At 47.6% G+C, this 27,213-nt stretch overlaps 1 protein-coding gene across 4 annotated transcripts in view; it reads left to right on the top strand.

Moving 5' to 3' along the window:
- LTBP2 (latent transforming growth factor beta binding protein 2) overlaps positions 1-27,213 on the top strand; it is an 85,477-nt gene that overhangs the window by 14,030 nt on the left and 44,234 nt on the right. For all 4 annotated transcript variants that reach the window (XM_009670889.2, XM_009670890.2, XM_009670891.2 and 1 more), the window contains exon 3: positions 6,364-6,604. In XM_009670889.2, the coding sequence (XP_009669184.2) occupies positions 6,364-6,604 (241 nt within the window). The remainder of the gene's footprint in view (positions 1-6,363; positions 6,605-27,213) is intronic.

Here is a 27,213-nt window from a genome sequence, read left to right as displayed (position 1 = left end):
CTGGGAGGGAAGCCTTGAAGGTCCTCGCTGGGCCCCTCGATTTGCAGCTCCCTGGGGCGTGGGTCTCTGACACTGCCTTTGGAGACGTCCACAGGGTACATGGCAAGGCGTGGGCTGGGTGGAGGTGCTGGTGCCACCTGTGTCCCTGCTGAAGGGGCTGCTGGGCAAGGAGCCAGCGCATTTCTTGCTGTCGGGCCAACCAGTCCTCCCCGCTGAACTGGCACTGGCTGACTTGAGGCTCCAAAGCTGCCTCCAGCCCAGTGGTGATCTCGGTCCAGCATAAACATGCGTAAATTTCTCTTTAGCATAAAAATGCAGCACTCTGAATTCTTTTCCTGTTTGGAGTTGAGTTTCTGTGGGCCAGCAACACCCCCAGCCTCTGAAATTTCTTCTTCCTCTTGTGGCCAAATGACATTTTTCCTCTACTCGTCTTTTATAGCCTTCATGCTAGGCTGTCACTTCCCAGCTCTGAGCTCTCATAGTGCTGGCTGATTAAAACCTTCCGCTCACCAAGCGCTCTTGCTGTTACTCCGAACGCGCCAGGGCTCGTGATGGAGGCCCCGACTGCCTTTGCTCTGTGAAAGCCATTTGCACTGTGCAGGAGTCAGAGCTGCAGCCTGGGAGCATGCACCACGGCTGGCCAGGCTGAGTGAGCTGCCTTGCTGCCGGGAATCAGAGCCGTGCTGAGCCAGGCAGCCCCGAGCAGCGGGGGGCCAGGGGGACCTGAGGTGCTCAGTCAGGTTTGTGTGGCTGTTTGGACTTACAGAACAGCTGGTTGCTGGGTGGAGATCATTTCAAGACACAGGACTAGACACAGGACTAGAAGGGAAGGAGTTTGTGAAGGCAACAGTGAGATGCAAATTAGAGGCAACCGTATTGCTGTCTCTGTCCATAATAGCTCTCTCTAATCACAGCCCAGTCCCTGTCAGTGACTGCTATCTCTAAATGACAGCATTTCACCACCTAGCCCAGGCAGAGGCCTTTTCATGTTGTGCCTTCCTAGGGGATCACTTGTCCTATGCACCCACCAGCGCACCTGCCCTGGTGTTTTTATTCTCTCTTAAGGAGGCAAGGGGCTGTCTGCAGCGCCGAGGCAGCCTGGATGGGAGGGGAGCACGAGCACGGACGCTGGGCCGGCTTTTTGAACATAACAGCTCTGCCCAGAATTTCTGAGAGCATCTGACTTCGCTCAAGTGGCAGGGGCTGCCCACATGCTTAGTGGGAATGAGGCTCTGCTTTGTTTGCTGCAGGATCTCAGAACACTTTGGCTGCTCTGGAATAATTACATTAACAATCACTGTTCGGGAGCAGGGGGCCAAGGGCTGACTCACCTCCTTTCTCTGTCTCCCTTCCCCCTGTAAACAGAAGCCAAACGGTAGAAAGCGTGCTGTGCTGCCAGACAGTGTCTATAAACAGAGCGTGAGGCCAGCAATGGCAGCATCTTTCTCTCATTAGGGACTTTTGTGGGAGCAGCACAGATCTGGGCTCATAGCCGTGTGGGCTGTCTAGTGACTGCTCAGGTGCCGGGCCATTGTTCCCAAGGGTTAACTAAAAGGACACTGTCATGTCATGACATGATCAGGCCTGACAGTGTCCCCCCAACAGGGGATGGTAAACCTCAGGCAGCCCTTAGATTGAGACCAGTGATGTGTAAACTTTGTTTAGTTCCCAGCTACTTTGCTCACGGGGCTTTTCTGCTGGAGTTCAACCTGCTGGGGATATTTGGCTGTTCTTAAAGCTGCCAGGGCAAGCTGGACATCCCGTCCTAGTTAATTTCTGCGCTGTAATGTTGTTTAATTTTGGATCCTGTGGTCTTTGCTATGGGGCATATTAGGAAATTTAGCAGGGTAGAAACACAGCCAGAGGGAACATCCTAGTGTGATGAAGCAGGGAAGAAGCTGACATTCAGGTCTCAGGCAGAACCTTGGTTTTGATGGGTGTGAGTCTGGACATAGGAGAGAGGATAGGCCTAACTGTTGCCTTAGTCCAATTCCCATCACGTAGCAAGCCCAGTGATTTCTTCCTTCTCCACCAATACTTTTCCAGGGTTTTTCCTCTTGTAACATCTTTTCATGACTGACCTCAAGCCCTAGGCAGCCTTCTCTAGCCTTTTGGTATGTTCCAACCTCTAGGACTAAAGTGCAGTGAGTACCTGGAGAGTTTCTTGGGAGTCAATGACTGGGAAGATAAAAAAGAGAAATATCAGATTTTCAGACATTTTCTGCTAAAGTTAACGTGAGTTAAGAAAGCAGTTAAGGAAGACGTTCTCACCTACTTGGAACAGGCTTGGTTTCTACCCAAGCATCGTCAGATCTAAACACTGAACTGCAGACAGGGCATCCTGTGGGACTTCAAAGATCTTCCCTCAGGAAGGGTAATTAAAGGAAAGAAGCTACATCTGGACTTGGTACCTATGAATGCATCCGAGCTCCTGTCCTGTTCATCTTCATCCTGGGATGAGGCTCAGGTGCATACCAGCTCTTTCCTCTCTCGCTTTATGTCCTGGAGAAGAGGAAACCTGTACACACAGGCTAGCTAGAAGCCTCCCTGCACTGCCCAGATTTCGGGGGAAGCAGGGACTGCAGTGTGCACTTGCAGAAAATTTAGCTGTTGCCTGTATTTCTTCACAGCTGGCTATTCACTTCCAACTCAGACTGATTCTATCCTCTCTGCTTAACCATCAGAGCAGGGGAATCCTCCTGCTCAGCCTCCCTCTGCCAGACACCCCAAGTTAGTTTAACTACTTCCACTTCTATCAGTCAACATGACTGACCACGGTTCTCTGCTGCTCCCCAAGGTACCAGTCCTGGATGACCTGGCAATACAGGATAAGCTTTTTTATGATAGGGATATTTTAAACTTTAAAAGAAACCTTTTAAATTAGCATGTTGGGAGGAATTCAATAAATTCATGCACTTCTGATCTTGTGTAGACAGACTTGTAGTTAGGATACTTGATGAAGGTGCAGGGATCCCAGGGTCTATCACTGGCTCTGCTGCAGTCTCACAGTATGTCTTCAGACAGTCACATTAGAGCCTGGGCTTTTCCACATGTGCAAAATGGAGATGATGTTCACATGCCCTTTTGTCTATTCTCTGTACAATAACTGTACATTCTTTGAGCACGGACTGTTTCACTGCAGCTGCTTTCATTCTCTGTTATTCATGTATTGCTATTGATTTCCCTGCTTGTCAGCCTACACAGATCTCTCACTCATGTTAAACTGTCCTTCCCTTCTGAGTTTGCTAATGTAGTCAGAAGCATAAGTTGGAGCCCAGGTTACATACCAGTTTGCATCGATAAGCACTTCACTCTTCCATGAGAAGGTGGATTAAATCACCACAGTGGTGAGAGTCCTCCATAACCTTCCTACTGTTTTCTGGGGGATGCCTAGGTAGATGGACAGGTTTTTCCGCATTTAAATGGGACTGAGCAGGAGAGCAGCTCAAAGAGCTTACAGTGAAGAGCTATACCATTGTCCTAGACCTAGCACGCATGCAGATCAGCAAGGGCACAGTAACTGAATGTCACCTTGCAATGTCATTGCTCAAACCTGGGCCAAGCTAACATAAGGAATTCTATAGCATAGCACCTGCACAGTGATAGGAGACTGGACTCAGTAGCCTTCCCCTCTTACAGACCTGCTTTCCCTGCCTAGGTGGTTAGAGTCACACGACAATCATCCTTGCAGTGTTACTCTGCAGTGAGAATGTATTTCATGCACTGAAGATCAGACAGCACAAGACTTGATCGATGAGGGTATTGCTAGATGCTCTTTAAAAAAATAGGATTGTTACTGAATAATACTTTACCAGGGCTCTAAATCTCATGCTTTTATTAAGAGTTTTGAAATATTTGTTGTTGATTTTCTTAAAGCCCCACCTCCTGAAGCAGGTGATTACATGAGATTGTAATGAGAAGAAATGAGTAGCTTTCATCTTAACAGAATCTTTTTATAACCCTCATGGCTGGGGAGAAACATCTCAGAGTAACCCCTGGGCTCAGAAACCAAAAAGCAAAGAGAAAAATTCCAAATATGTATTTTTAACCTTCTTGTTTTATCTGACAGTTTCACAGTTTTGGGGGCCTGACTCATGATTTTCACACACTTGGAATTGGCAGTACTTCTGCTGAATGATCTGTTCTTCCTACTTTGCATATCTAGACTCAGTCAAAACCAGTGACTTTTAAAAGCTCTTTCAAGTTCTTTCTGAGTCTGCAAAAGAAATAGGGAAGGGGATTAATCCTAGAGCTGGAATCTTTCAGCTAAGGCAGCTCCCCACCCATCCTGCATGAAGGAACAAGAAGACTAAACCCATTCCCTTCTTCCTCTTCTTTATATCAGCTGCCTTAGGGACTTTAATATTTAGAGTGCCTGGTCGCTTATCACTGTTTTCCTGCTGAAGGGCATAATCTACACCTAACCTGAATATTAACGTTGTTTGTGGGAGACGTTGTGAGGAATGTTGTGATCTCGGGTCCTGGAGTCTCTGTTACTGCAATTCCCTGCTCTGCAATATTTCAGCACATGAAATGGTTGTTTGGAATGGCAGGCTTCCTGGTATGATGGAGTTTACTAAATCAGGCATTTACTGGGAGATAATGGTATGGACTGGGAGCCTGTTTAAATCACAGCTGAATTATTATAAATGACATCAAATTTTGGAGTGCCGAACTTCCCAGACGCGGTTAATTCCTGCCTGACTAGGGCCCTGTCTCTGTTCCAGAGTCTACAGTGGTGTCTGATTTATTTTACTGAGGGATTTCATCAAAAGCTCTGGCTTCAACCTATGCAGCCCTACGTGATCTGGGTTCTCCCTTTGCCTGAGGTCTGCCTCCTTCCTGAGCATTAACACAGTAACAAAGGTCAGATTAAGTATTCCAGCCAACACATCCCTGATCTAGTTAGGAAAAGTTGATGAGAGACCAGTTTTGGGGTGAAGGAAGGGTTGTTGAGGCGTCTTCCTCTACTGCTGTGAGAGGGGCTCAGAGCCAGTGCAAGACTTCTCTCGCTTGGCAACAGCTGCATGATGTATGGTGGGCCTGATGTATGAATGGCACATGGGGTTACAGCTCTAAATATGTTTGTTTTCCGGACTCAACCTATCTTGCAGGAGTGCTTAGATCTCACAGTGATGGATGCTGTGTGAGAGCATAGTCAGAGAGGGAATGATGGGTTCATGAAAACCAAGTAGCTGTGTGTGAAGGTAGTTGGGATGTCAGACTGCTCCTGCTACCTCCCTGGGGGAGTTCTGGTTAATAAGCCCTGAGCTGAAGTGGTCATTGCGCATTTCAAGCCTTTCACAATGTTTTCATGTGGCTGAAGATTAATGTTTGTCTTACATTGGCCAGTGGGGTTTCATTGCTCTTTGGCTAACCAGCCCTTTCCTTCTCTGAAGGAAGACACTTTTAGTTATGCTTGCTGAGAACAACTAGCCTGGTACTACCTGGGCAAACTGTGGTTTCCTGGCTTTTGCTGACTGGATTATAAACCAGATTTGGCATCTGTTAACTTGGGAAGTGTTAAGGTACAGCATATAGTTAACAGCACTTTCTTCCTGGGGCGCAAACTGAAGCTGATGTGCTGTAATTAGGAACACACACAGGCTTGGAGAGCGATTTGGGCATGAAGTTAATGAACTGTAAGCCCTTGTAGCTGCAGAAGAATTTGAGCATGGTGACTCCAAAATTAGCTGGTGCAAGGAGAGCTGGAATGTTGCTGAGGGAACAGGACAGGGGCACTGTGCAAATCAAATGCTGAAACACAATAAAACAATACCATAACATGTGAACTGCTCCCAAGAGGCTTCATTAGTGCATTGTTACTTGCCTTATCTGCGTCTTCTTGCTTCTCCTTGTGCCGTTGCTGCCTCCGGTTTGGATTTGAGTCCCTGTTCCTGCCTGCAGCTCTACAGGACAAACTGGATACCATAGGCTCTCCTAGGCAAACCCTGCTGGCCGGTTTTGATCTTTCTTAACCAAATATAGCTTGAGAAGTGCTCTGCTAGATCAATGGGGAAGAAGTGTGGGAACAGAAACAAGGCCTGGGTCTTTGTCTTTAGTGGCAGTGATCCTGCATTAGAGATTCACAGTAGTAATAATACCGACCCTTTTGCTCCTGGGCCCTGATTCCAGGCCAGGGCAGGAACGAGCATGTGTGAAATGTATGTCCTAATGCTTCTCATGAGGAGGAGAGATCTACCTGCTTGCAGGAGCAGAAAGCAGAGAGGAGATGGGGCCTCCCTGGTTGTGCTACCCCACGCTGTGTACCACCATGGTGTAAAAGAGGGTGCACTGATTAGCACTGAGCACACTGCTCGACGAGTCATGCGTCCTGCTAACTGTCTTTCTGTGTCTCCTCAGCTGTGTGTGACCCTCCATGCCAGAACAAGGGCTCCTGCAGTCGGCCCCAGGTCTGTACCTGTCGCTCGGGCTTCCAGGGCTCCAGGTGTGAAGAAGTTGTTCCCGAGCAAGAATACCATCCTCCTGGTGCTGCCATCTTCCAGCCCCCTGCAAGCTCCTTTCGGAGGAGAACCAGCACTGCGGAGAGAGAAGCTTCCCCGAGAGTGGCTCAGGCACCCGTTCCACGGCACTCGCCAGCTGTGTAAGTCAACCCCAACTCCTGATAGGGAGCTCATACAAATAGACATGCAGCTAATGATGTGCTCTGTTGGGCCATAGTCAGCTCCCAGCTCCAGCCCCAAGCTCCCGTGCTGTTAGTCTCACCGCTGCCCAGAGATTGCTGCTCTGCTCTGTGACACAGGATACCTTGATTCCAGGTCGTGGGTCTTCCCCAGGGCTGACATAAGGGTGTCAGGCCCTGCTGTCTCTCCAAGGGACTAGGTTTGTCTCCAGCACTGTGTCATGATCCCCAGGCACAAACTGGAATGGGAGAGGATAAGTCCCACAGTGAATGAGTGCTGGGTAGCTCAGCAGTTTGCCCTTGTCCAGCCTTTGAGCAGCTTTAGAGGTAGCAGCAGAGTGGACTGAGGGGTGGGGTTTTACTTTCTTTCAGAAGAGGATGTGTTTAGGGAAGTATGTCCAGGCAGTACCCACAGGAAGGTACACAGGTCTGGCTATTCTATGTCAATATAACTGAAAGTGATGATACACGTAGCATGTCTGAGGTGAGTATCCTCAGAAACCCTAGCAATCATTGAGCTAGTTGTTATATAACCTTGTGTCACCTACTGTTGTGTGGGTCATTTTTGTACCCAGTTAGGTGCCTGCATATTTGGTACTGAAGCAAAGATGCAGCTGTTGGAGTTCGGGGTGGTCTGTGAAGGAAAAACTCTTCTAGAGGCCATTTTCAGCTTAGGGTGACAACTGTGGCATTGCCTTTGTTTCTTGTGTGTCAAAAAGAACTTACCGGTTTCAACCTGGCTACCTCAAGCCAGCTCTGAGGTGCTTATACCTGAGCTGCAACTCCTTTACGTTTTGTGTTTCGTGAAGTCTTGCTGGAGCTGTGTTTTTTTCGGCTTGAGGAGGCAGTAACTATGAAAGGTGCCCTTCCCTGACTAGTATTTCTGTTATTCTGGCAGCTTGACAGGGATGGAGAGGTTGGGAATGGTGTCTCCTGGAACAGAACAACCTGCACACTTTTCAAAAAAAAACCCCCACCTCTGCTTTTCTGTAAGAAGCCATGGACATGGGAGCAAAACGGTAGACTCTGCACCACCTGTAAAGGCCTGTGTATTTCTTGCTGCTACTCATCCAATTGCTAGATCAGAAAGATTCATTTTGCTGGTGGCCACCACAGCAGAAAATTTAAATGTGCCTTCCAGTGGAAGTCAGTGCTAATCAGAGCTGCCTGGGGAATGGACAATTTGGCTTTTGTTTTTCTGTGTTTCTACAGGTTACTTTTAAAGTGTCTGTAGCTGTTGCATTTCAGTCTCTTTGGAGCAGAGGCAGTGTATGGGCTGGAGACATCTCTAGACACTTACTTTCAGGCATCTACAATTATGGAGGGGCTCAGATGGCTGAAAAGGAATTTACTGACATGAACTGGTTCACTGAAGCCAGCATATCTTGGTGCCCAAGTGAAAGACTATCTGATGGGAACCAAATTCAGGCAAAACAAAGGTGATTGCCAAGCCAACATCACTGCTGCCCTGAGAGAGGCTTGGCTCACAAGTAGCACACAGCCTTAGCACATGCCTGCAATCCTGGTCATTACTCACAAGTTTCCGCACAGTAATGACCTCCTCCTACCCCTCCAAATCACCACTCTGTGTGCAAGGACTGGAGTGGAGAAAGAGCAGTGCCCTTGGAGATACGCCACCTGTTTAAGGCTTTCCCAGTAAGGAACATGACCTCAGGCTCCGCACAGAGGGCACAGGACTGTGCAGGCATTGACAGAATATTACTGTCCAGACAGTCAGACACAGTGTCTAGTGGCTGCTGAGCCTGGATTGCTGAATGCCCAGCTGCCTTCTATACCTTAAATCCTTTGGCACTGTCCCAAATAAATAGGACTCCATTGAGGACCATGTCATGCCTTTCCTTGTTCATACCCCATGGAAGCCATGGGACATTGCCTTATCCCACACTTCAGTGAGAGCATTGACATTTGTCTCTTCCAGTCACTGCAGGTAGGATCCCAGGCCTCAGCCAATACCGATTGCCTTCTAGCACATTCCTCAGGGCTTTGCGTAGGTCACTGCAAATGTCTCCAAGAGGGAGCTCTTATGGCTTCTCTGGGAAGCTCTGCTTGCAGACTGGTGTGTTTCCTTCTCAGGTGATATGAGGTGACCTGCGTAGTGGTGTTCCGCAGGCAGGTGGGGAGCTGCCTCCACCCAGGCACCTGTCTACGTTTTGAAAGGCCTCACTTCAGCCAGTGCAGATTTCCATGTACAGCTCAGCTCCTGTACCACATGGCACAGTCTGGCATGACTTAAAAGTTTTGCTGCTTTTAGATGAATTGTTTCACAAATATTTTTGAATCTCCCCTTCAGTCAGCCAACTTCTGGCCTAGCTGTGGAGCAAGGTAAGAGGGTGACAGTTCCCAAAGCAGGCTGGGCAGAATTGCAAGGCTAGGAGCGGGGGAAAGAGAAGGGGTGGACTCTGCTTTTGGGGGCGCTCAGTTATTAGATTGGTCACTCGTTTCATAAAAACTTACTCTCAGACTCGTCTGAATTTGGAGCCTGGTTCCTGCAGTCACAATATCACAACCACTCTGTGCTATCACTAAAGTACTTTCTGTGCTTCTGCATCAGACCTTCTCCATACTGGGACTGAGCTGTAGCAGCACAACGAACATGCATATTGGCCTTCCCAGAACTAGGCAGATCTTAATGCAGATTTGCAGCTACAAGGATCAGTTCTTAGACTGTGCATACCTGAGCTCAACTTCACTGGCTTTCTGATCACTCTGAAGTCTGAGAGGAACGGCTCAGATGGATTTTCCAGTCCTAGCTGTCCTCCTGGATAAGTTGTGCTTTTGGGACACTGACTCTTTCCAGTAAGCCTGCCCTGATCCTGCAGCAGCTGGCTTGCTTGTCCAGTTTGTTGAGGAGGAAATGGTAGAAGAAGCTCTTGGGTGGGTCAGGAAAAGAAGGCCACTGGTGGTTCCAGGTCAGAGCTGTTGTGAGATGACTTTGTGGTCCACAACACACGATCAGTCCCCAACCTCCTGTACATTTGCATTGGCGGCAAGGAGGAATTGTGCAAGAGTGGGAGCTTATAGACTTCTAAGCCACATCTTGCTGTGCCAAGAAAGCAAACCAATCCACACACAACTGAGATTTGTATTCTCTTTTTAATTATTTGCATATATATTGGCTTTATTCATGTTTATTTGTACTGAGGTAGCAATTAGAAGCTCTGAAGCCATGGACTAGAACAGTGCTGTATTAGATGCTGTACAAACACACAACAAAAATATGTATCCTCCTCAGAGACCTGCTCTCTAAGCAGGGATGGGACTGATTTTGGTTTCAACGTGTTTTGAAGCAAGTGTTCAGACAGTGGTAGGAGAACAGCCTCTTGGGTTATTCGGAAACTATCTGGACCAAAATATTGCCCATTTCCTTAAGAGGCAAGGCTGGTTTAAAACAATTTCTTAGCCTCAGCTAGCTGGACTGCTGGTGATTTACCTTTCAGACTGCTACGGAGATGCTTAGAAAAACTGATAAGACTGCCTGCCTAGCAGAGTCCATGGGATTCAGTGTGGTGCCTCCTCCTCTCATCTTATCAGCCCGTATTTACTGTCCTGGGCACCTGAGTTGGGAGTGCCCAGCTCTGTCCCTGCACTGTATCTCAGCCTAGGAAGTGTGACTATCACAGCAGAAAGTAAGTTACTGTCAAGTCTCCCGCCCTCTGTCTCAGTGAGAAATAGCAGCTCCTTGACCACCAGACTTGGACTGGTTATATGTGTCACACAATGGGTTTGTATTTGCAACTGGCAGATGTTTAGGGTTAACAAAAGGATCTGTGGGTCTTCCGAGTGCAGCAGTCATATATCCATCTCTAAGCACACTGGCAGCCCTGGGAAGATGGGGACTTGAATATTAGCCTGAGGGTTTTCCTGAGCACAGATGTTAGTACTGCACTGTTACACATAACCATCTGCATCTCTGGATGGAGAGGTTACCAGGGAAGAATCACCATTTCCTTTGCTCCCCATCCTGTGCATATTATGTCTTCTTTCTGAGGCTAAAGAGGAACACATGCCCAGCCTTCTCCAGCCTCAGCACTTGCACAGGGGGAGACAAGGCTAGAAGAAAAGTAGCTCTGGGATTACTTTGCTGACTCTGTAGCTGGAGATGCTCAAACTTTCATTCCTAAAAAACAGTCTGAGAAATAAGTACCATTTCCCAAGTCCCTTTAGCAGGTCATGGCTCAGTGGAGATTTAGAGCTGGCAGTCTGAGGGAGCCTGTGGGGATGTGTTAGCTGCTGCTGAAGCTGGGAGGCCCTGGTGCTGTGCTGTTTGGAATAGGCAGCGCTCTGGAGAGTGAAATCCTAGGGGTGTTAGAGGCCCTCCCAGCACAGACTAGCTGCAAATCCTCCCTCTTCTTGATCTCAGCCTGAATCTCCTCCCAGAGAAGCAAAGCCCTGATGGATCATTGTGCGGGCGGAGCTGCACCTCAGCCCAGAAGCCAAGCTAAATGGAAACAGCTTTGTTTTCCTAAGGCTGGAGTATCACAAGAATTCCTGTTTATTTAGCAGGGAGTGGAAAGGGGTTGTGCCCCTGCCCCTCGCTGGCAGGATGGATGGCTTGCTGCTCTGCAGCCACCTGCCTCTGACTCCAGGCAGCATGTGAGGAGGGCCCTGCTGCTGCCACTGAGAAAGTCACAGCTGTGCAAGTACGGGACACAAGTCTAACCGGCATCTACCCAGGCAACTCTGCTGCCCAGATGGGCGTGTGTGCTGGACTAAGGCTCTCTGGGATACAAGACATGCTGCCTCTTCGCAGAAAAGAAGAAAAGATGACTGGGACCAGCAAATCATTTTCCCAGCAACCTGGGCATGGGAAAAGGAAATAGCTGTGGTTTAAGGTGCTGAGATACTGCACAGACAGCTTAATATAACTAAGCTCTGGAGAGCAGCGAGCTTTCTTTGTGAGGGCTCTGTTTAGACAAGGCAGTTGCTGGAGGTGCTTGGTGTTTTCAGGATGGAAAAGGAAGAAGACTGAGTTGCAACATGCCCAACCTACTGAATCCTGACCTCAGAGCCTCCTCTCCAGCACCCAGGAGGAGACATCTCCTCCCTCCCTGACAAGAGGAAGGGATATGTGCCTTAGCAAGGGTTGAGAAGTTGTGGCAAGCACTCCTTGCCTGGAGACACTGGGATCCTCAAGACAGCATGGAGGCTTTGCCAGCGTCTCTGTTCTCTCTCCTGGAAGCTAATGATGAGAGCAGCAGGGAGCAAACAGAAGACAGGATCTCGGGTGTGCAGCAGAGGTTGCTGAATGGAGAAAATGTATTTTCCTCCTTTTGAAAATTGGCTGTAATGAGTCTAATATCATGACTGGAAATCAGCTCCCATCCTGGTGGCAGTCAAATGTCTAGCATGTTTATTTGCAGAGGAGAGTGGAGCCCACGGCAGCCACTGTAGTTGTTAAGGACGGATGTAAAGCTATTCAAAATGTGACACTGAGAGCTCTGGCCTGGCAAAATCAGTTTGATTAGCTTGTTGTTATCAAGGGCTAGCAGATAAATTGGAAATTTACTAAGAGATTACCTTTGTTTGGAAGATGCTGCTCTGAATAGGAAAAGCATCGTCTTAACTTTCAAAGCAGTGTCTGAAGCCTCCTGTCTTGCCAGCTTTGAACTTTACACGCTTATGAGGAAAAGGGGAGCTTTCTTACCACTACACTTGGGTTTCTGCCAAGTGTCCAGGACTATTTGCCCACTGCAACAGTACATACAGTACAAGGAGAACTTGTGTACTACCACATGCACCTACTGTATATCCCTCCTGCTCCTCTGCTCACTTATGACTGTCATTCACTTTACATTAATGAGGATTATGATTTATTAATACCCAAATGGCTACTAAAAATAAAAGCTGACTTTGCTTGAGAAGCTTCTCTGGATAAGCGCATTCCCATTGCACGTGCCACGGATGGTTTCCTACTTTGCATAGGATGGAACCAGCTCAGGAGATCCACAGCATGTGACTTTGAATTCCTGGGGTAAATACCGGTGCCAGCCTTGACTTCCGCCACTGCAGCGTGTTTATGCTCGTTGCTTGAATGGCATGTTTTCCCAATGCAGATAAGCCCTAATTGCAGTTTTCCTGGGTACTTCTCTTTGGCAATATAGTGTTCACAAGGTGGCCAAGCACTTATAATCCTTGATCCAGAGCCAGCTTTGAGTGGATATCTGAGACCTTGTTAAAAAATTGAAACAAAAAAACCCAGTGCCAGTCCATGTGGGATTATGTGAAAAGGAATTCCACTCACGGCAATGAGATCGCCATAAGTTCCAGATCTCAGCCCCTCTCCTGTTTTGACACAGTTGAAAGCCCTTGGCAAGCTGGCTGGGAAGTCTAAAGGAAAAACTTGAGCTACCCAAGAGGAGAGTAAATGTCATTTTTCTTATATAAAAATACTTCTATTTTTAAATTACATGATATACCTTCCCTAGCCTGGCACTAGATACAGTTGCTCTACTTTCTGCTGTTTTAAAGCTGTCAGCGCTATTCTGTTTTATGTGTTTTATGTATTTACTTTCTAGGGGGTTACATATGCTTCAGAGCAGCTTTTCAGGCTTCTTTTGAACTCCAAATATGGTCCTCATACTAGGCCTGTTTTTTCTGCACCTCCTTGGGAGTCGTTCCTATAGCTTAATTCAGCCTCTAAGCTTTGGGAGAAAATGTTCAAACGCACTTTTCCTTACAACTAGAAGAAAAATGATGCTACTGTCAACTTAGTCTGAGACTGCATGCTGGAGAGCAGGGGGCAGGGCAAACGCATTGCACATGTGAGAGGCCAAGGAGTACAGAAAAATCCCGTTTAGAGCCTTGTTGTGGGCAAGAACAGTCTTTACTTGGGGAATTTCAGTTAATTTGATTCCCTGCCTATTAATAAACTTTTAAGTATGGATTCAGGAATTAAAACCAAAGAAGACATAAAGAGACAAACGCTTAGGGAAATGCCTCTCCTCTGCCCTTCCTAGCCTCCGCTCCCCTCGATTTCGCCCCACATGACACTCCCGCCCTTCAGTGAGGCGGGGGGCGGCACGCAGCCGACCCGTCCCTCTCGGCCGCTCCCTGCCTCACACTGCTGTCCTCCACTGCCCCGGCAGGTTGGGCACCCTCAGTGAGGGAGCCGGCTGCAGCCGGCCGCGACCAGCCCAGGGCAGTTCCCAGCCTTCTCCACAACCCTACTGTTTATACCCAATAGGAGCCTAATTTATATAGTAGACATATATCATCTGGGACATGTATGACAATGCAATTTATACAGCAGCTATATAAAGAAGAAAAACGTTAAAAGAGCACTAAGGCCGCGTGATCAAACGCGGGAGAGCTTTGCCCTAACGCCTGTATTGGGATTACCCTCCAGCTTGCTTTCAGCTCCCTGGTGCATATAGATTAATGCTGTGGTTTCTCATACCTGATCGTATGTTGCCTTTTTTGGATTAGGCTGGTACTTAATCAAAATCAAAGTGGTTCTCTTCGGTTTTGAGAGTTTCTGTATATCACCAAGTGCTGGCAGGACATGAGGTCTGAACTGAAGCTGATTTGGTGCAAGGCATGGTTGCAATGGAGTTGGAGAAGTCTCCATCAGAAACACGCCTTTCTCCAGAAGCATTCTGGCAAGTGCTGCCGTAAGCGTCTGGTACCGCGAGGGGCTGGCACTGAGCTGCCTACACCAGCCCATTTTGGTGGCTGGGTGCAGGCTTGCATACAGTCTTTTCGGGGTCACACAGAGACTGAATGCAGAGGCAGAAAATAAGAAGATATTCAAGCTGGAAAAGTATCATCTGTTACAGTTGAAGGAAAAAAAGCCTCCATGGGAGGAAAAAATCTGGGAAGAAGGAGAGGCAGAGATTTCGCAGAGTAGGAGTGAACAGCGAACTGAGCGGAGGAGAGTAATGCAGCATGGCCCTATACGAAAGACCAGCGGTGCTTAGGACTTTGGAGTCAGAAGACTTGAGTTGCATGCGTTTTTCCCCTGCGTGCCCTGGGGTCCTGCCCCGAGTCAAAGTACCATTTATTGCCAGAAAAGATCTTGACCAATTGCTAGGAATTCTGAGAACTACAAAATGCCGGGCAGGGAGAGAGCTGGGGGGAATGGTTAACAGACCTACCTCTGCAGAGCTGAGCTGAGTGCTGGCTTCGGAGTATGGGGAGCATACCCTGAGCTCGAGGATAGCGGGAGGGGGCAGACAGCATGTATTAGATTGCCTTTAACCTTGGCAGGGTGGTCGTGCTAATTTTTCAGCTACAAGGCTTTCTACAACAGCAAAGTGCCAAACTTTTCCAGGGATATAATGACAAGTCGATAACAACCCTGGAGTTCTGCCTTCTCTGTCACTTCTGGGCCTGCACAGCTGAGGAATTGGAGCCCAGGTTTTGCCAATGCAGACACAGTCTTTCTATCTGCTCCTGATCCAGTCACGCCTAGTGACACCAAAAAACGTGTTACTGACGACCATCAGTGGGGATACTGAAGGCCACATAGCAGGGGAGTGAGAGCAGATTCATGGGGCAAGAACCATTCCCCTAGAAACATTTACCCTGCCATCAGGTATCAGGTAATATGCATATGTATCCAGATATGTTCTTGGCCCCTGGCTGGGCTCTAATATTTTGACTACTAAACAACCGGAGGGATGGAGCCAGTGCTGATAACAGAATAAAATCACTGGGATGCTTGTTCCCTGATTCCTGGCAATTCTGAGACTTTGAGAGTGGGCAGCAAAGTGTAATTCCCCAGCACAGCTCTCATGGCTTGAGTACTGTAGATGAGAGTACCCTATGTATGGCAGATGATGGAGGGACATGGGGCAACCTAGTTAAATCAAACTAATAGATCAAAGGGTAGGGAGGGTGCTGCTAAGCTGCATACAAGCCATCATTTTAAATTGAAGTATATCTTAGATCCACAGTGGTGACTTCCCAGCATCTCCTGCTGTATACGGAAAGCTGCTTTTCCAGGTGAGAGGATTAGACACGGCTCCTCTCCACCCCATTGTTCCTGTGTCCTTTGTGTGTGTGAGTAGAGGCAAGCTCTTCACCCTGCTTTATGCTTGTGACTAGAGAGACTTTGCCTGCCCTTTCTATATCGTGTGTAAAATGGGGAGGGAGAATGACTTCTCTGATTCCTGAGGGTGTATGTGGGTGTAAGGATGAATAGGCTAATCTGTTTTTTCAGGGCTTTGAAGTTGGGAGCCTGGTGGAGGGGGCGAGTGCTGCTAGTCAACAAGATGAAAAATGAGACTTAAAGTGCTTCTTTTCCTCTCTGCTGTACAAGGGAGATAAGTGATCCCTCCCCATAACCCAGTGGGAGCCTTCCTTCTGTCTAATACCTCTGCAGGAGGTTTCATTGAACTGGGACCAGTTCTTCAGCTCACAGTTGCTGTATCTTGTGGAGACGGAGTGGCCTCTGGGACAGGACACCTTGGCGTGCTTATGGCATGAAGCCTGCGTCGGCAGGTTGCTATATTGTCTTTGTCTCCTGTGCATCTCTACCCTAAATGCAGTTCCTTTCTCTGCTGTGCAGGGACCTTGCTGTTCACTGCACTGGAGGGTGCTTCATGGGGGAAGGCGAAGGGGAATGAAGGCAGAGCCGTAGCCAGCAATGATGGCTGAACTTTCTGTGGGATGTTCAGTTCACGCCTAGTGAATTTGTAGACTACAGGGAGTAACGCAGCTCTCCCACTGCTTCAGCATGTTCCCGTGGACTTTAAGACCATGTTTTGGCCTAGTCTACACCTAATTTTGCAATGGTGGAAAACTTGTGGCCGTGGGGTGACATTTGTATTAACATGGTTATTCTAGTGGAGTCCTTAGGATGGTGGCAGCTGTTAGGACGTTTCTGGATGGATCTCTTTTCAGCAGTTCATGAGAGAGGCTGTGTTACTGTGTCTGGCAGTGGTGCCATATTGGTTTTTCATGCTGCTGTACAACTTTTGGGAGTGCACCAGCCCCTGCATCCAGGAAGGAGAACCAACTGGAGTAGCTTTCATACTGTTTCAGCCCATGAGATTGTGTGGCTGCGCTTAGGAAGAGGGCTGTGCAGCAGCATGTCTTGCCCGCCACACAACAGAGTGCAGGCCATACTGGACTGTGCTTCCAGAGAAGTGGTAGCCCTCTTTGACTCCCTCTCCCACTAGATACCTGGTTTAGTCTATGGAGCACGCAGGTTTTGGCCCAGATATGGCATCTGTAATTCAGCAGCCTGGCCTGGTTCCTCTGCTGGCTCCACTTGAAGCTGAGAGCAATTGCAGGCTGTGTTTTGATTTTTCTGGGATTCACTGGCCTGCACTTCAGCTATAGAGACAGGCAGATTTCAAACAGCCCTGCATCACGCTTGATATTTTGAAATCAAGAGTTTTGGACATTTTATGGATCAGTGCTAGCATCTAATAGATCCAAGCAGGAGCACAGGCTGATCTTCTGTTGTGACAGCCTGGTGCCATGCCCTTGTGCGGGATGTGTTTCTGCACTGCCTTTGGGCCAGGCAGGTGATGTTCTTCTACTTGGAGAGCTGGATTTCTTCCAGGGTGTCAGTTGCTCATTCCCTAATACACGAAATGAGAGCAAAGAAGATCAATGACAGAGTGGCAGGTGGCATGTGTGGCAAGGGAAGGGCATTTTATGCCAGTAGAGAGCTGTGCAGAGAAGCGTGAACAGCCACTTTGGCTAAGGGGTAAATTAGACCTGCAGAGGCTGCTTAAAAAGAACCTGTTAGCTGTGTGTCTGTGTGCTTACAGAGATCCATTTATGTAGTGTCTGGCAGCTCCTGAGCAGTTAAAAATAGAATTCACAGTCCATCACCTTCTCCCTCTATTTTTTCTCAGCGTGCAGAAGTAGTTGGATTAGTTTCTAGCATTTTTATTTAATTGCTTTTTGTAATTATGTGCAAGCAAGTGTATTGCTTGCAGAGAAACTTCTGATGGAGAATTTGGTGAGGAAAGAAGGACAGATGCCAGCCCGCCATCTAGATGCATTTCACTGTTGGTGCAGTGAGGTCTGTACTCCATCTTGTCTCATGTAACGATATATTCCACAGTATAGGTTCTGCTTCTGAGAAGGCTGTCTTCTGCACCTATTATCTCTTTAAAGTGCTTTTTTCCTCCTTGTTATTTCCAAGGAGGTGCTGATTTTAGGCAGGTGTGGACAGAGCTGGGCAGTAAAGGGGCAGATGTGTGAAGCTCTGCTGCAGAGATGTGAATTCCCACTGTGGAGTTGTAACACTACGCAAACTGGCTCGGGCTCTGCAGGCTGAACTGATATGGGGGACAGCATGGGGGAGTGCAACAGAGAGGTGATCCAAAGTTTGCACTGATGTTCTGGGTCTAGACTTAGAAATGAAGAGGGAGGAATGAAGAAATGAAGAAGGAGGAAAAGAGAGCCGTAGCACAGGAAAAGGAGCTGCTGTAGTACATGACAGGTTGAGAGCAAGCTCAGGTGACCCTAAAGCACCTGAACTGCTTTAGAGATCGAAAGAAGGAAGATGCTGTGTTAGTGGTAGAGGGAATAAACTTGGTGGTATAGGGCAGATGTACAGTGCCTTTATTGTCCTATGAACTTGCGTGTTTGTTGCTGTGGTTTCTAGTGAGAGACCCATGAACAGCCGATATCCAGCAGAGAATTCTAAGCCAGCATATGCTACATGGAGCAGGAAGCTGGACTTACTGCTGCAAGGTGGCACAGCAGAGATCCTAGAGCTGGAGCAGTGCAGGCTCAGTGACAGTCTGTTGATCGCTGTGGTGACTGGTGGCAATGGAGTCCGGATGCTGGCACTATTCTGGCAGCAGTGAGTGTGAGTGTGAGGCAGGTAGTCTGACACCCACTTCTGCCTAGGGTAACCCCATTTTGGCAGTGCTTTTTTTGGCAACAAGGGTGTTGTCAGTGGTGTCTCTGTCTACAGGAGCCCTCAAGAACTGGCAGGGGCTTCAGGTGGGGAGAGGATTTGGATGTCCTCCCTCCTGCTTGCCCGATAACCTGGTATGAGCAGTGACTGGTATGAGCACCATGAGGTGACAGGTGAGCATGTGAGCTTTGACAGTGGGACCCTGGGAAGATCTAGGCAGCTTGATGGTGTGTCTGAGACCTATTGCGGTAAGGAGTAGGGTTATCACTTGCCTGGATATCACTGTGACAGTCTAGGTGTCTCTGTCTGGAGTCCCATTTGGCATGAGATCTGCCTGAAAGTGACTGAGAATTGGGCATGAAGGCAGTTTGCTGGTCATTCCTGTGGCCTTCAGGGTATGCAAGTCCTGCTCAGCTGAGCCTTTCCCCAGCCAGGAAGGTCTCCTGCCTGTCTGAGGCTGGTGGCAGTGACACTGCCTGCCTTTCCAGGCCAGAGGATCTTCGCTTCACTTTCCCCCCCTCCACCTTCGCAGGGGATTTTGGGCTTTGGTGTCTCTCTCACTTGCACAAAGGGTAGCAGGGCTGAAGGTAGCTGCAGGAGGGACAGTTTGAAGCCTGAAGAGGGCAGGTTTTAGAGTTTTCTCGCTGCTCATGGGGGTAATAACCTGAGCCAAGATGTATGGGCATAATGTGGGTGGGCTTGAAGTCAGGTGCCTTGTATGGTGTGGTTCCCCCCTCCTCCCTGAGTCCTAACAGAGCTGTCTTCCCTGTCAGCATGTTTTTGAGCTAATTGATAATAAACTTCAGTGCTCTCAAAGCAATGCCTTTGTGCTCCAGGGCTCAGACACGGAGCCATGAATCCCGTCTGCCTGCTTAGGAACCTGTTTAGAGTCCAAGAAAGGGGAAGTTTCTTGTCTGTGGTCAATTTGCTGCTTTCCAAGCCTGGCTGCTTCTCTCTCTCCCTGTAGACACAGACGCTGATGTTGAGGCTGCCCATTCTTCTGCGATGCTTTAGTGGAAAATCAGCAACTGCAGAGCATTACAAAGGGGGAAGTGAATCACTGATTTTGGTCCCTGCGGCCCCAAGCGGGGAGGGCGTCTAGCCAAAGGGACAGGCAGACGGACAAGACAGATATGGAGTATATTGTTCAGTGCTTGAAAAACAGGGGAGAACCCGCCTGTTGTTCTGGCAGGTTATCAGAAGCTGAGCGTGACTCAGCCCCCGTCCTGGCTGAGAGCACTTGTCTTGGAGCAGCTTGCCCAGACTATGGGCTAAGAAGCTGGGGTGCAAATACCAGTACTGTATTGGTTGCTGTCTGTGGCAATCCTTGCTTTGTAACTGTTTGGAGGAAGACGTTACCTTTCTGTGGGTGCTCTGAAGCCAGTGGTCCCTGCTGCATTGGGCCAGGCCAAGAAAGCAGCCCTGCTCTTCCCTGCTGCATGGCAGGGTTCCCCAAACAAGAAGCAGCAGCCATCCAGGGAAGAGTTGGCCAGCAGAAACCAGGTGGCTGTAGGTAGCAGTTACTTCCTAGAGGGTGAAGCAGCAGTCTGATTGTAGCTGGACAGATGGAGCTTGTTGAACTGGGATCCTGAGGCGGGGGTTTCTGGGAGATGGTTCCTTCTCTGAGGGCCTCTTAAAGAGGATGTGATTTTCAGTGTTGTTTCAGCCAATCGCATCCCACTCTCTATTATTGCCCTCTAGGGAAATGCCCACTGGCTCCTCAGCAATCAGTGGTCTGTATGTGAGCTCACTGATGCTCAATAGGGTGCAGATCTGTTTCCACCTGAAAGAGTGACTCTTCAATCCTTATCTGGAGAGCACTTCCCTTGTCTGACATCAGCACCTCCTTCCTGCTGACCAGGCTGTCTAGGATTTACTTTCTCCACAGTTCCTCAGACTATCCACTCTACTATGGTTGGTTAGACTCTGGTTAGCTGCTGGAGAGGGTGAGGCAGGTTGGATAAAAAAAACAGTAATATTCCTGTGGCACTTGGCTCTGCATGTCCTTTATACAAGATGTAAAAAACACTATTTCCCAACTTGCTAATAATCTGGCCAAAATCAACAATTGGATGAAGAGCAGCTCATAGAAGCTAAATCCAGGAAAGACTCAGGTGTTGCTGGTGGGGGGAGGGAAGTGCTTTGAAGAGTTTGCCACCTTTGCCTCGAGCTCCAAGGAGGATAGCTATCCTTAGGTCATTATGAGATGCCTCAGCTGTATATCCACCTAGATTCCCCATGGCCATCAAAAGTAACCTGAGTTTTGAAAAATACTTCCTATCTTCAGTGAGTTAGAAAGGCAGTATTGTTTCCTGGATCTGGTCGTCTTGCTAATTTAAACTTGATTATTGTGTTTCTTTGTACCTAAGCTTGAGCTTGAAATTGCAGGCTTTTTAAAAAGTTGCATTTGATTCAGAAAACAGCGATCTTCCTATTTGTCAGTGCATTTACCAGGAGGCTGTTGGCTCAGCTTTCTGCGTTCAGTGGGGTGACTGATACCACTCACCTCTTCAGGGCAGGGAACAGCCATCTTGCAGGTTCATCTGGGACTGGTCAGGAGAGCCATTTTATCCAGGGAATAAAACATTTCTGCACCTTCTCTAACTGTCTGCACAATGTAGCCAGTAAGAAAACCTATCTAAAATAAAGCACTTTTGCATAGACATTGTTTTCCTCCCAGGAAGAAAAGGAGAGATGGAAGAAAGGGGCATGTGGTATGTATGCAGTTCCCTTGCTGAATGTCATACAGGTGTCATTTGGATCTTGCAGGGATGAGTGTAGCATGAGAATGTAAGGAACCAGGTCTCCCTTGCTTCTGACTTACGGCATCGGTCCTAGGGGATTTAAGGGGACTCCAGTCATCCTTGGCCTGCACCTCAGAAGGGGGCAGTTACAACTGCTTGTTGGGTAGTTTTGAACTGCTGCAGATATGGATCAGTCTGTCTGCACAGCTGCCCGCTGCCTTGCATCTCTGTTATTTTTGATTAGCAGTTAATACCTATAGGAGTGGGATGATCTGTGTGCCAGTGACTGAGGTTTCTCAGTCAGTAACCTTTCAGCCTTTGTCCTGGGAGAGATCAGCAGGAATACAGAGATCCATGCTCTTCTAACAAGAATACTACCCCTTCTACCCTTCCCCTTTGACCCATGGCTCCCTCAGGACCCCTGCTGATGTTGACTGGACATTACAGTGATGGGTGCCCCAGATCAGCACAGAAGGAGAGGTGTCCTAGCAGTCTGCATGCTGTTTCTGTCCCACAGGCTGTGCCTGACATGGAGAAAGCTGTCAGCAGCTCTGATGGATGAAGAGCAGGGAAACCAGCTGCTTAGCAGGCGGTCGCCTATAAAAGAAGAGACCACTGCCTCTCTGCAGAGGCTTCAGGCTGTAGAGATCTGTGCTGGCCATGTGCCTGGCTGGAAGTGTGGAACTGAGTAATGCAGCACTGAGGGAGGCTCTAAGACTGAATGAATGTGAAGCCCTGGGGCTTTAACTATCCCAGAACATACAGGCCTTGAGGTCTCAATCTCCTGAGCCTGAATGCTTCATCTCTGAGCAGGTGCAGGCACGGAGAGCAGTAGCACAAGCTCCCCATTCTGCTGAGCCGCCCCATCTGTTTTCCATCTTCACTCTTACTCCTAGGACAGCCACGCAAGGGAGAGAACTTGCAGCAGTGTGGATCACGGGGAACTACATAGAGACTGCAAACTCCGGTCATGTATTAAGAGACACCAAATGGTTAGGAGGTGCTTGTGCTTTCTGGCCAGGACTGTGCTGCCATGGTGAGCTCAGGCCCGTTCCCCAAGACCCTTCAAGCAAGCCAGTTCCCATTCGCCCAGTGTCTGGAGCTTTGTAGGTGAAAAGTTCGGTTTTATATTTCCTGACCTTGAGCTAGCTGCTTGGCATGACTTGGGGATGGATTGGAACTGACAAACTAAGATGCCGTGGATTGCCATTGATTTTTGTGGCCTGGGGTGGGAGGGTGTTACTCAACTTAGTGTACAAATCCCAGAGCTCATCTGCCTAGAATAGAACCAAATAAACAAATTAATTCAAAGCAAATCTGCCTCCTCCCCACAGCATCACATACTGAAATGCTTTGCCAACATGATTCCAGTAGAATGGCTTTTCCTCAGGTATTACCAGGCACGGAGCAATGTTCCTCCTCCATTTTTTCTTTGTGAGGTGGGCACTGCCCTCCTGCAGTGAGCACATATAATCCACTTTTCTTCATAACCAAGAGGCTAATGATTATTTTCCTAAACCCATTCATGTGCTATTGTTTTCTCTACAAAATCTGATGATCCTGGGAATCACAGGAGTTGTCCATAAAGCAAAGGAGGTGGAATTACTTTACACAGGCAATGGGGCAGAGCCTAGCCAAGCCCATATGATCGAATGTAGCATTCTCTCTTCCTCAAGGATAGACCTGGGGTGAGTATTTTGAAGCACAAGAGCTGCTGCTATTTCCCCATCTCATGCCACTGGTCTTGCTGATCTAGTGACCCTTCAAAACCCAGGGTTGAAGTTGCTCTGCACTGATCAACACTAAGACAGTGAATGTTGCTGGGCTGGGAAACTCTGATCTTTTCTCCTTTGGGGCCTTCTGTCAATACAATAAAACATCCTGGAAGACTGGATAATCAATGTACCTGAGCTTCCAGGGCTTGGTAGTTGTCATCTAGCCTCCCTAGACCTCCATATGACTTCTAGTTTGTCACTAACAACATCAGAGGTAGCACAGCAGGCAACACAAAAGTTTTCTTGGTGGCGGCAGGGTTGGATTAGTTGCTTCGAAATTTATAGGCAGTTCATGTCATGGCCCACTGGAAGTCGGGATAGGTGGTACTCTGCAAAATCTCAGGAGAGCTTCTGAAAGAGGTTGCTAGGGATAGATGTAGTATTGAAATAAAGTTCACTTCTCTGCAATTTTTCTGGTGGTGTCAGAATAACAGTATCCCTACTGTTTATTAAAAATAAGCAGTTTGCTGTCTTCATCTCAGTTTAGACCTGGTTTTTAACAAGACTTATTAGACTTTACAAGACTTTATTATCAGAAGGAAATATTCCTAATGAATCTTGTTATCCATCTGTGCTCTTTGAACTGTCCCGTTTGCTCTTCCTCCATACCTGAATGACCTTTAGCAACACTCCACTCTGAAAAGCATATAACCTTCAATCTGCAAAGCTGGATGTCTGCCCAGCAGTGTGGGTTACCTGAGCTGCTCTTCTCAGGGCTGCCCTTCCTGCCTCCTTACAGCAGCTCAGCTACTTCAGTTTCAAGCTTTTCTTGTAGTAGAACTGGCTGGGTTTTAAGTACCCTGACCAGGGACTTCTTTCTCTGGAATGAATGTGTTTGTTCCTAGATTCCTACAGTGCAAAGCCAGAAATGATCAATAGAACAAGAGATAATCTAAAATAAACCTCTGGGATAGTACAGATTATTAATCTTCACTTAGTTATATTTGCCCTGTTCCAGTGATATCTCATCTCCCAGAAGCACACTTTCTTCTCCTGAACTGATGGTATTAGAAGTTGGGGAATCCACTACATCTGATATTTTTTACAGTAGGAAAACAGCTATACTGATAAGTGTGTATGTGATTTCTAGTATGGAATCTTTTGGCTTCAGTTTGCAGATGTCATTTCATGTTTTACCTTTCTTTGCTACATTATAAAGCTCTTCACATCTGAGATTTTGTTCTTGTGGAGATATCTGTGCCCTGTGATCAGATAACATCTTCACCTTCTCTTTTGTTCAATTGAAGGGATCGAGTATTTTAGGTTTCTCACATAAAAGCATTTTCACCAGCCCTTAAATTATTTTTATCATGCTTTTTCCTGTATCCTCCCCAATTTTTCAACATCCCTTAGAAAATATGGCACATTTCACATCAGAGCTAGATTTGCTATTTTTGTATATATGCTCTCTACTGTGATGTAGAGAGGTAAAAATACCTTCCTTTTCCTGGAGAATGTTTCGCTACCCTGATGTCAGGGTATTGTACTGACAGTTCATATTTAATTGCTTGTCATTAACTCTGAAATCTTTTCAGAAATGCTGGTTTCCAGGATACCCTCCCCCGATGTGCAGCTGCTGCCCTCGTTCCTTCTTCCTAGAAGTGTAATTCTGCATTTGGCTGTATCAAAATCCCATATTGCTTGGATGGATTTGCCCTACAAAGTGATCCAAACTGCTCTGTATGATTGCTTGTTCTCATCACAACACACCACATTGCAAATTTTTGTGTCAGCAGCACACGTTATCAATGTCAATCGTATGTTTATTTTGAAATAAAAATATTTATTTCCAGATGAAATTGTTGAATCATGCCTGGCCTCATACTGATCGCTCTGGAACCCACCTAATACACTCCTCAGGGACAACTACTTCTTGTACTCTGTCATATAGCCAGATTGTTATTCATTTCACATGTGCCTGATTGACATTGTACTGCTGTGTTTATTTTTTTATCAGAATAGCATGGGCTCCAAGCCTGTCATGTGTGTGTACATAATTCTATCAAATGATGAAAATGGATTCATTTGACAAGAACAGTTCTCCACAGACCCTGTTGACTTGATCTCATTTATGTATTCCTTTCCTTTAGGTCCCAATTAATTGACCCATGCATCAACTTTTCCGTTATTTTGTTCAGGGCTGATTTCTGGCTCATTGGCAGAAAGTTACCTTGTGTATCAAGTTTGACCTGTCTGAATACCAGCACTGCATTAGCTCCCTTTCCATCTCCCCAGATCTTACCATTATTCCAAGATATCCAAGCCAGGAACATCAGTGAGCCAGAGCTGCTGTCAGCCAAATCTTGTTGGACTGTCCAGTCCTATTGATTTTAGAAATCTGTGTTCTCAGTAGACCCTGTAACACCTCCTTTGTCCTGACCGTGGTAGGAAAACGGTAAAAAACATAAAATGGGTGGACCTCTCTGGACACTTCAATGGGAATGAGCTAGCCTTTTTGCCCCAGCCATTGGGTCAAAGTAGAGGCTTTGGTGTGAACGGTGTAAGCAGAGGACCAGTCGGTGTTTAAGTTCAACTGCAGTGCAATCCCAGTCTTGAACTTTCAAATAAACTCAAGAGGGGTATGGACAGCTAGCCTGCTTTGGTCCTTTGTGCACTAAAGCCTTTTTCCTTGCAGGTGGTGCAGGTGAGAATGAGGGAGACATTTGCTGATGAGGGCAGAGCACCCTGGGAGATTGAATGCTGCCAGCCAGCAAAAGGGAATGGGAGTGAATGCAGTAGGGCAAGATGTGCTGTTGTGTTGGTTTAATGCAAAGACCTCTGCTTAGGGATCTACATACCCTTATCACAGAGTGTAAGAAGTGTGATCTTGTGAGCTGGACGGCTTCTACATGTTTAGTCCCCGGAAAAGACCACAAGCCATGAATGCAATTATTGCAAAAAGTTGTAACTGCACTTACAGGAGTGAGTTCTTGGTCATTTTCTCTTGTTTGTGACTCTCATGGGCCATGTTTTATTTATTTGGTTGGCCTGACTTCCCCTCTTGGCTGCCTTTCTGTTTTTTCAGTGCTCTATTAGGGCTGGGCATATAAGCCCAGAGAAAGCTCCCACCATGAGAATAACTAGATTTGGAGCTGCTTGTGTCTGCTGGGAGAGGGCTATGATAAGACAATCCATTAAGCTTTCTTCATCATCACAACCCTTCCTGACATGGGCACAATTCTTCCTTGCTCTGGAGTCCCAGTGGTCATTCCTGCAGGCACAGAGCTTTCTTAGTGATAGGAGAGAATGACTTTGATTTTATGATTCACCTCTGAGGGCAACTGCCGTGTACCCACAGGGCTGAGTACACTAGACCCCCGGGCTCCCAGGAGCAGGCCACACTCAGGGCGCTACTTCAGCCAACTCTGCCACCCTCATCAAATGAGTGGGGGGTCCAAAGAAGACTCCTTTTGAAAATGCTGCCCCTCGTACAAGACAAAACAAATCAGGCAACTTCACGGCTTTCTGACTAGCTCAGAGGCAGCTCCCACCGTAACAGCATTGTTCAGCAGCTGTGCTTATGCCTGTCCCTGGGACATTTGGTTTACAGCCAATGCAAACTACAAGTTACTAAAATCATAACTGTGTGCTCGTACTGCCCATGTTAAAAAACAAGCACCTGATATTTTAACACTGACAAATGGACTCCAGAATAATAACCCTGGACTGCTACATTCAACTGACATGCAGAGCAAACTGTTCTGAGGGTGCCTGAAGATGCTTTTGAGGCAAGAAGACACCTTACCTGTTGTACTTTTGCTAGAAAGCAGAAGAATGTTGCATTGCATTTCTTGGTGCACAAATCGGAATTGGGGCAACTATGAGGGTATTAGGTCAGTGAGAGGATCACACTCATGTCACAGAGGTCCGGCTGGTCAGCGTGGTCTCCTTTTCCTCATACCTCCACAAAACAGGCATATGTTGGAGCAGAGTAGATGTGGCTGAGAGACTATGAGTAGCTGCCTCCTTTTGAGCGTTTCCAGATTGCCTTTCTTTTTGCCTTGCCATCGAAGTGAGGGGAAGAGTTCAGCACCATCATTACTGCAGGCATTTGGAGGGTTTGTGTACGGGTATTAGGCAGGAGAGTGAGCAGCTCTTGAGCATGATGGCATGATTGGCATAAATTCTGCATGGCAGTCAGGGTGTCCCCATGCTGTGGCAGCCTGACCACAAAGAGAGGGTTTTTTTGGTGATCACTGTGTCCTT

This window comes from Struthio camelus, chromosome 5 (genome assembly GCF_040807025.1).
Source record: "Struthio camelus isolate bStrCam1 chromosome 5, bStrCam1.hap1, whole genome shotgun sequence".
Taxonomy (NCBI): domain Eukaryota; kingdom Metazoa; phylum Chordata; class Aves; order Struthioniformes; family Struthionidae; genus Struthio; species Struthio camelus.
Note: the sequence above shows the minus strand (reverse complement) of the source record. Positions and strands in the feature narration are given on the sequence as shown.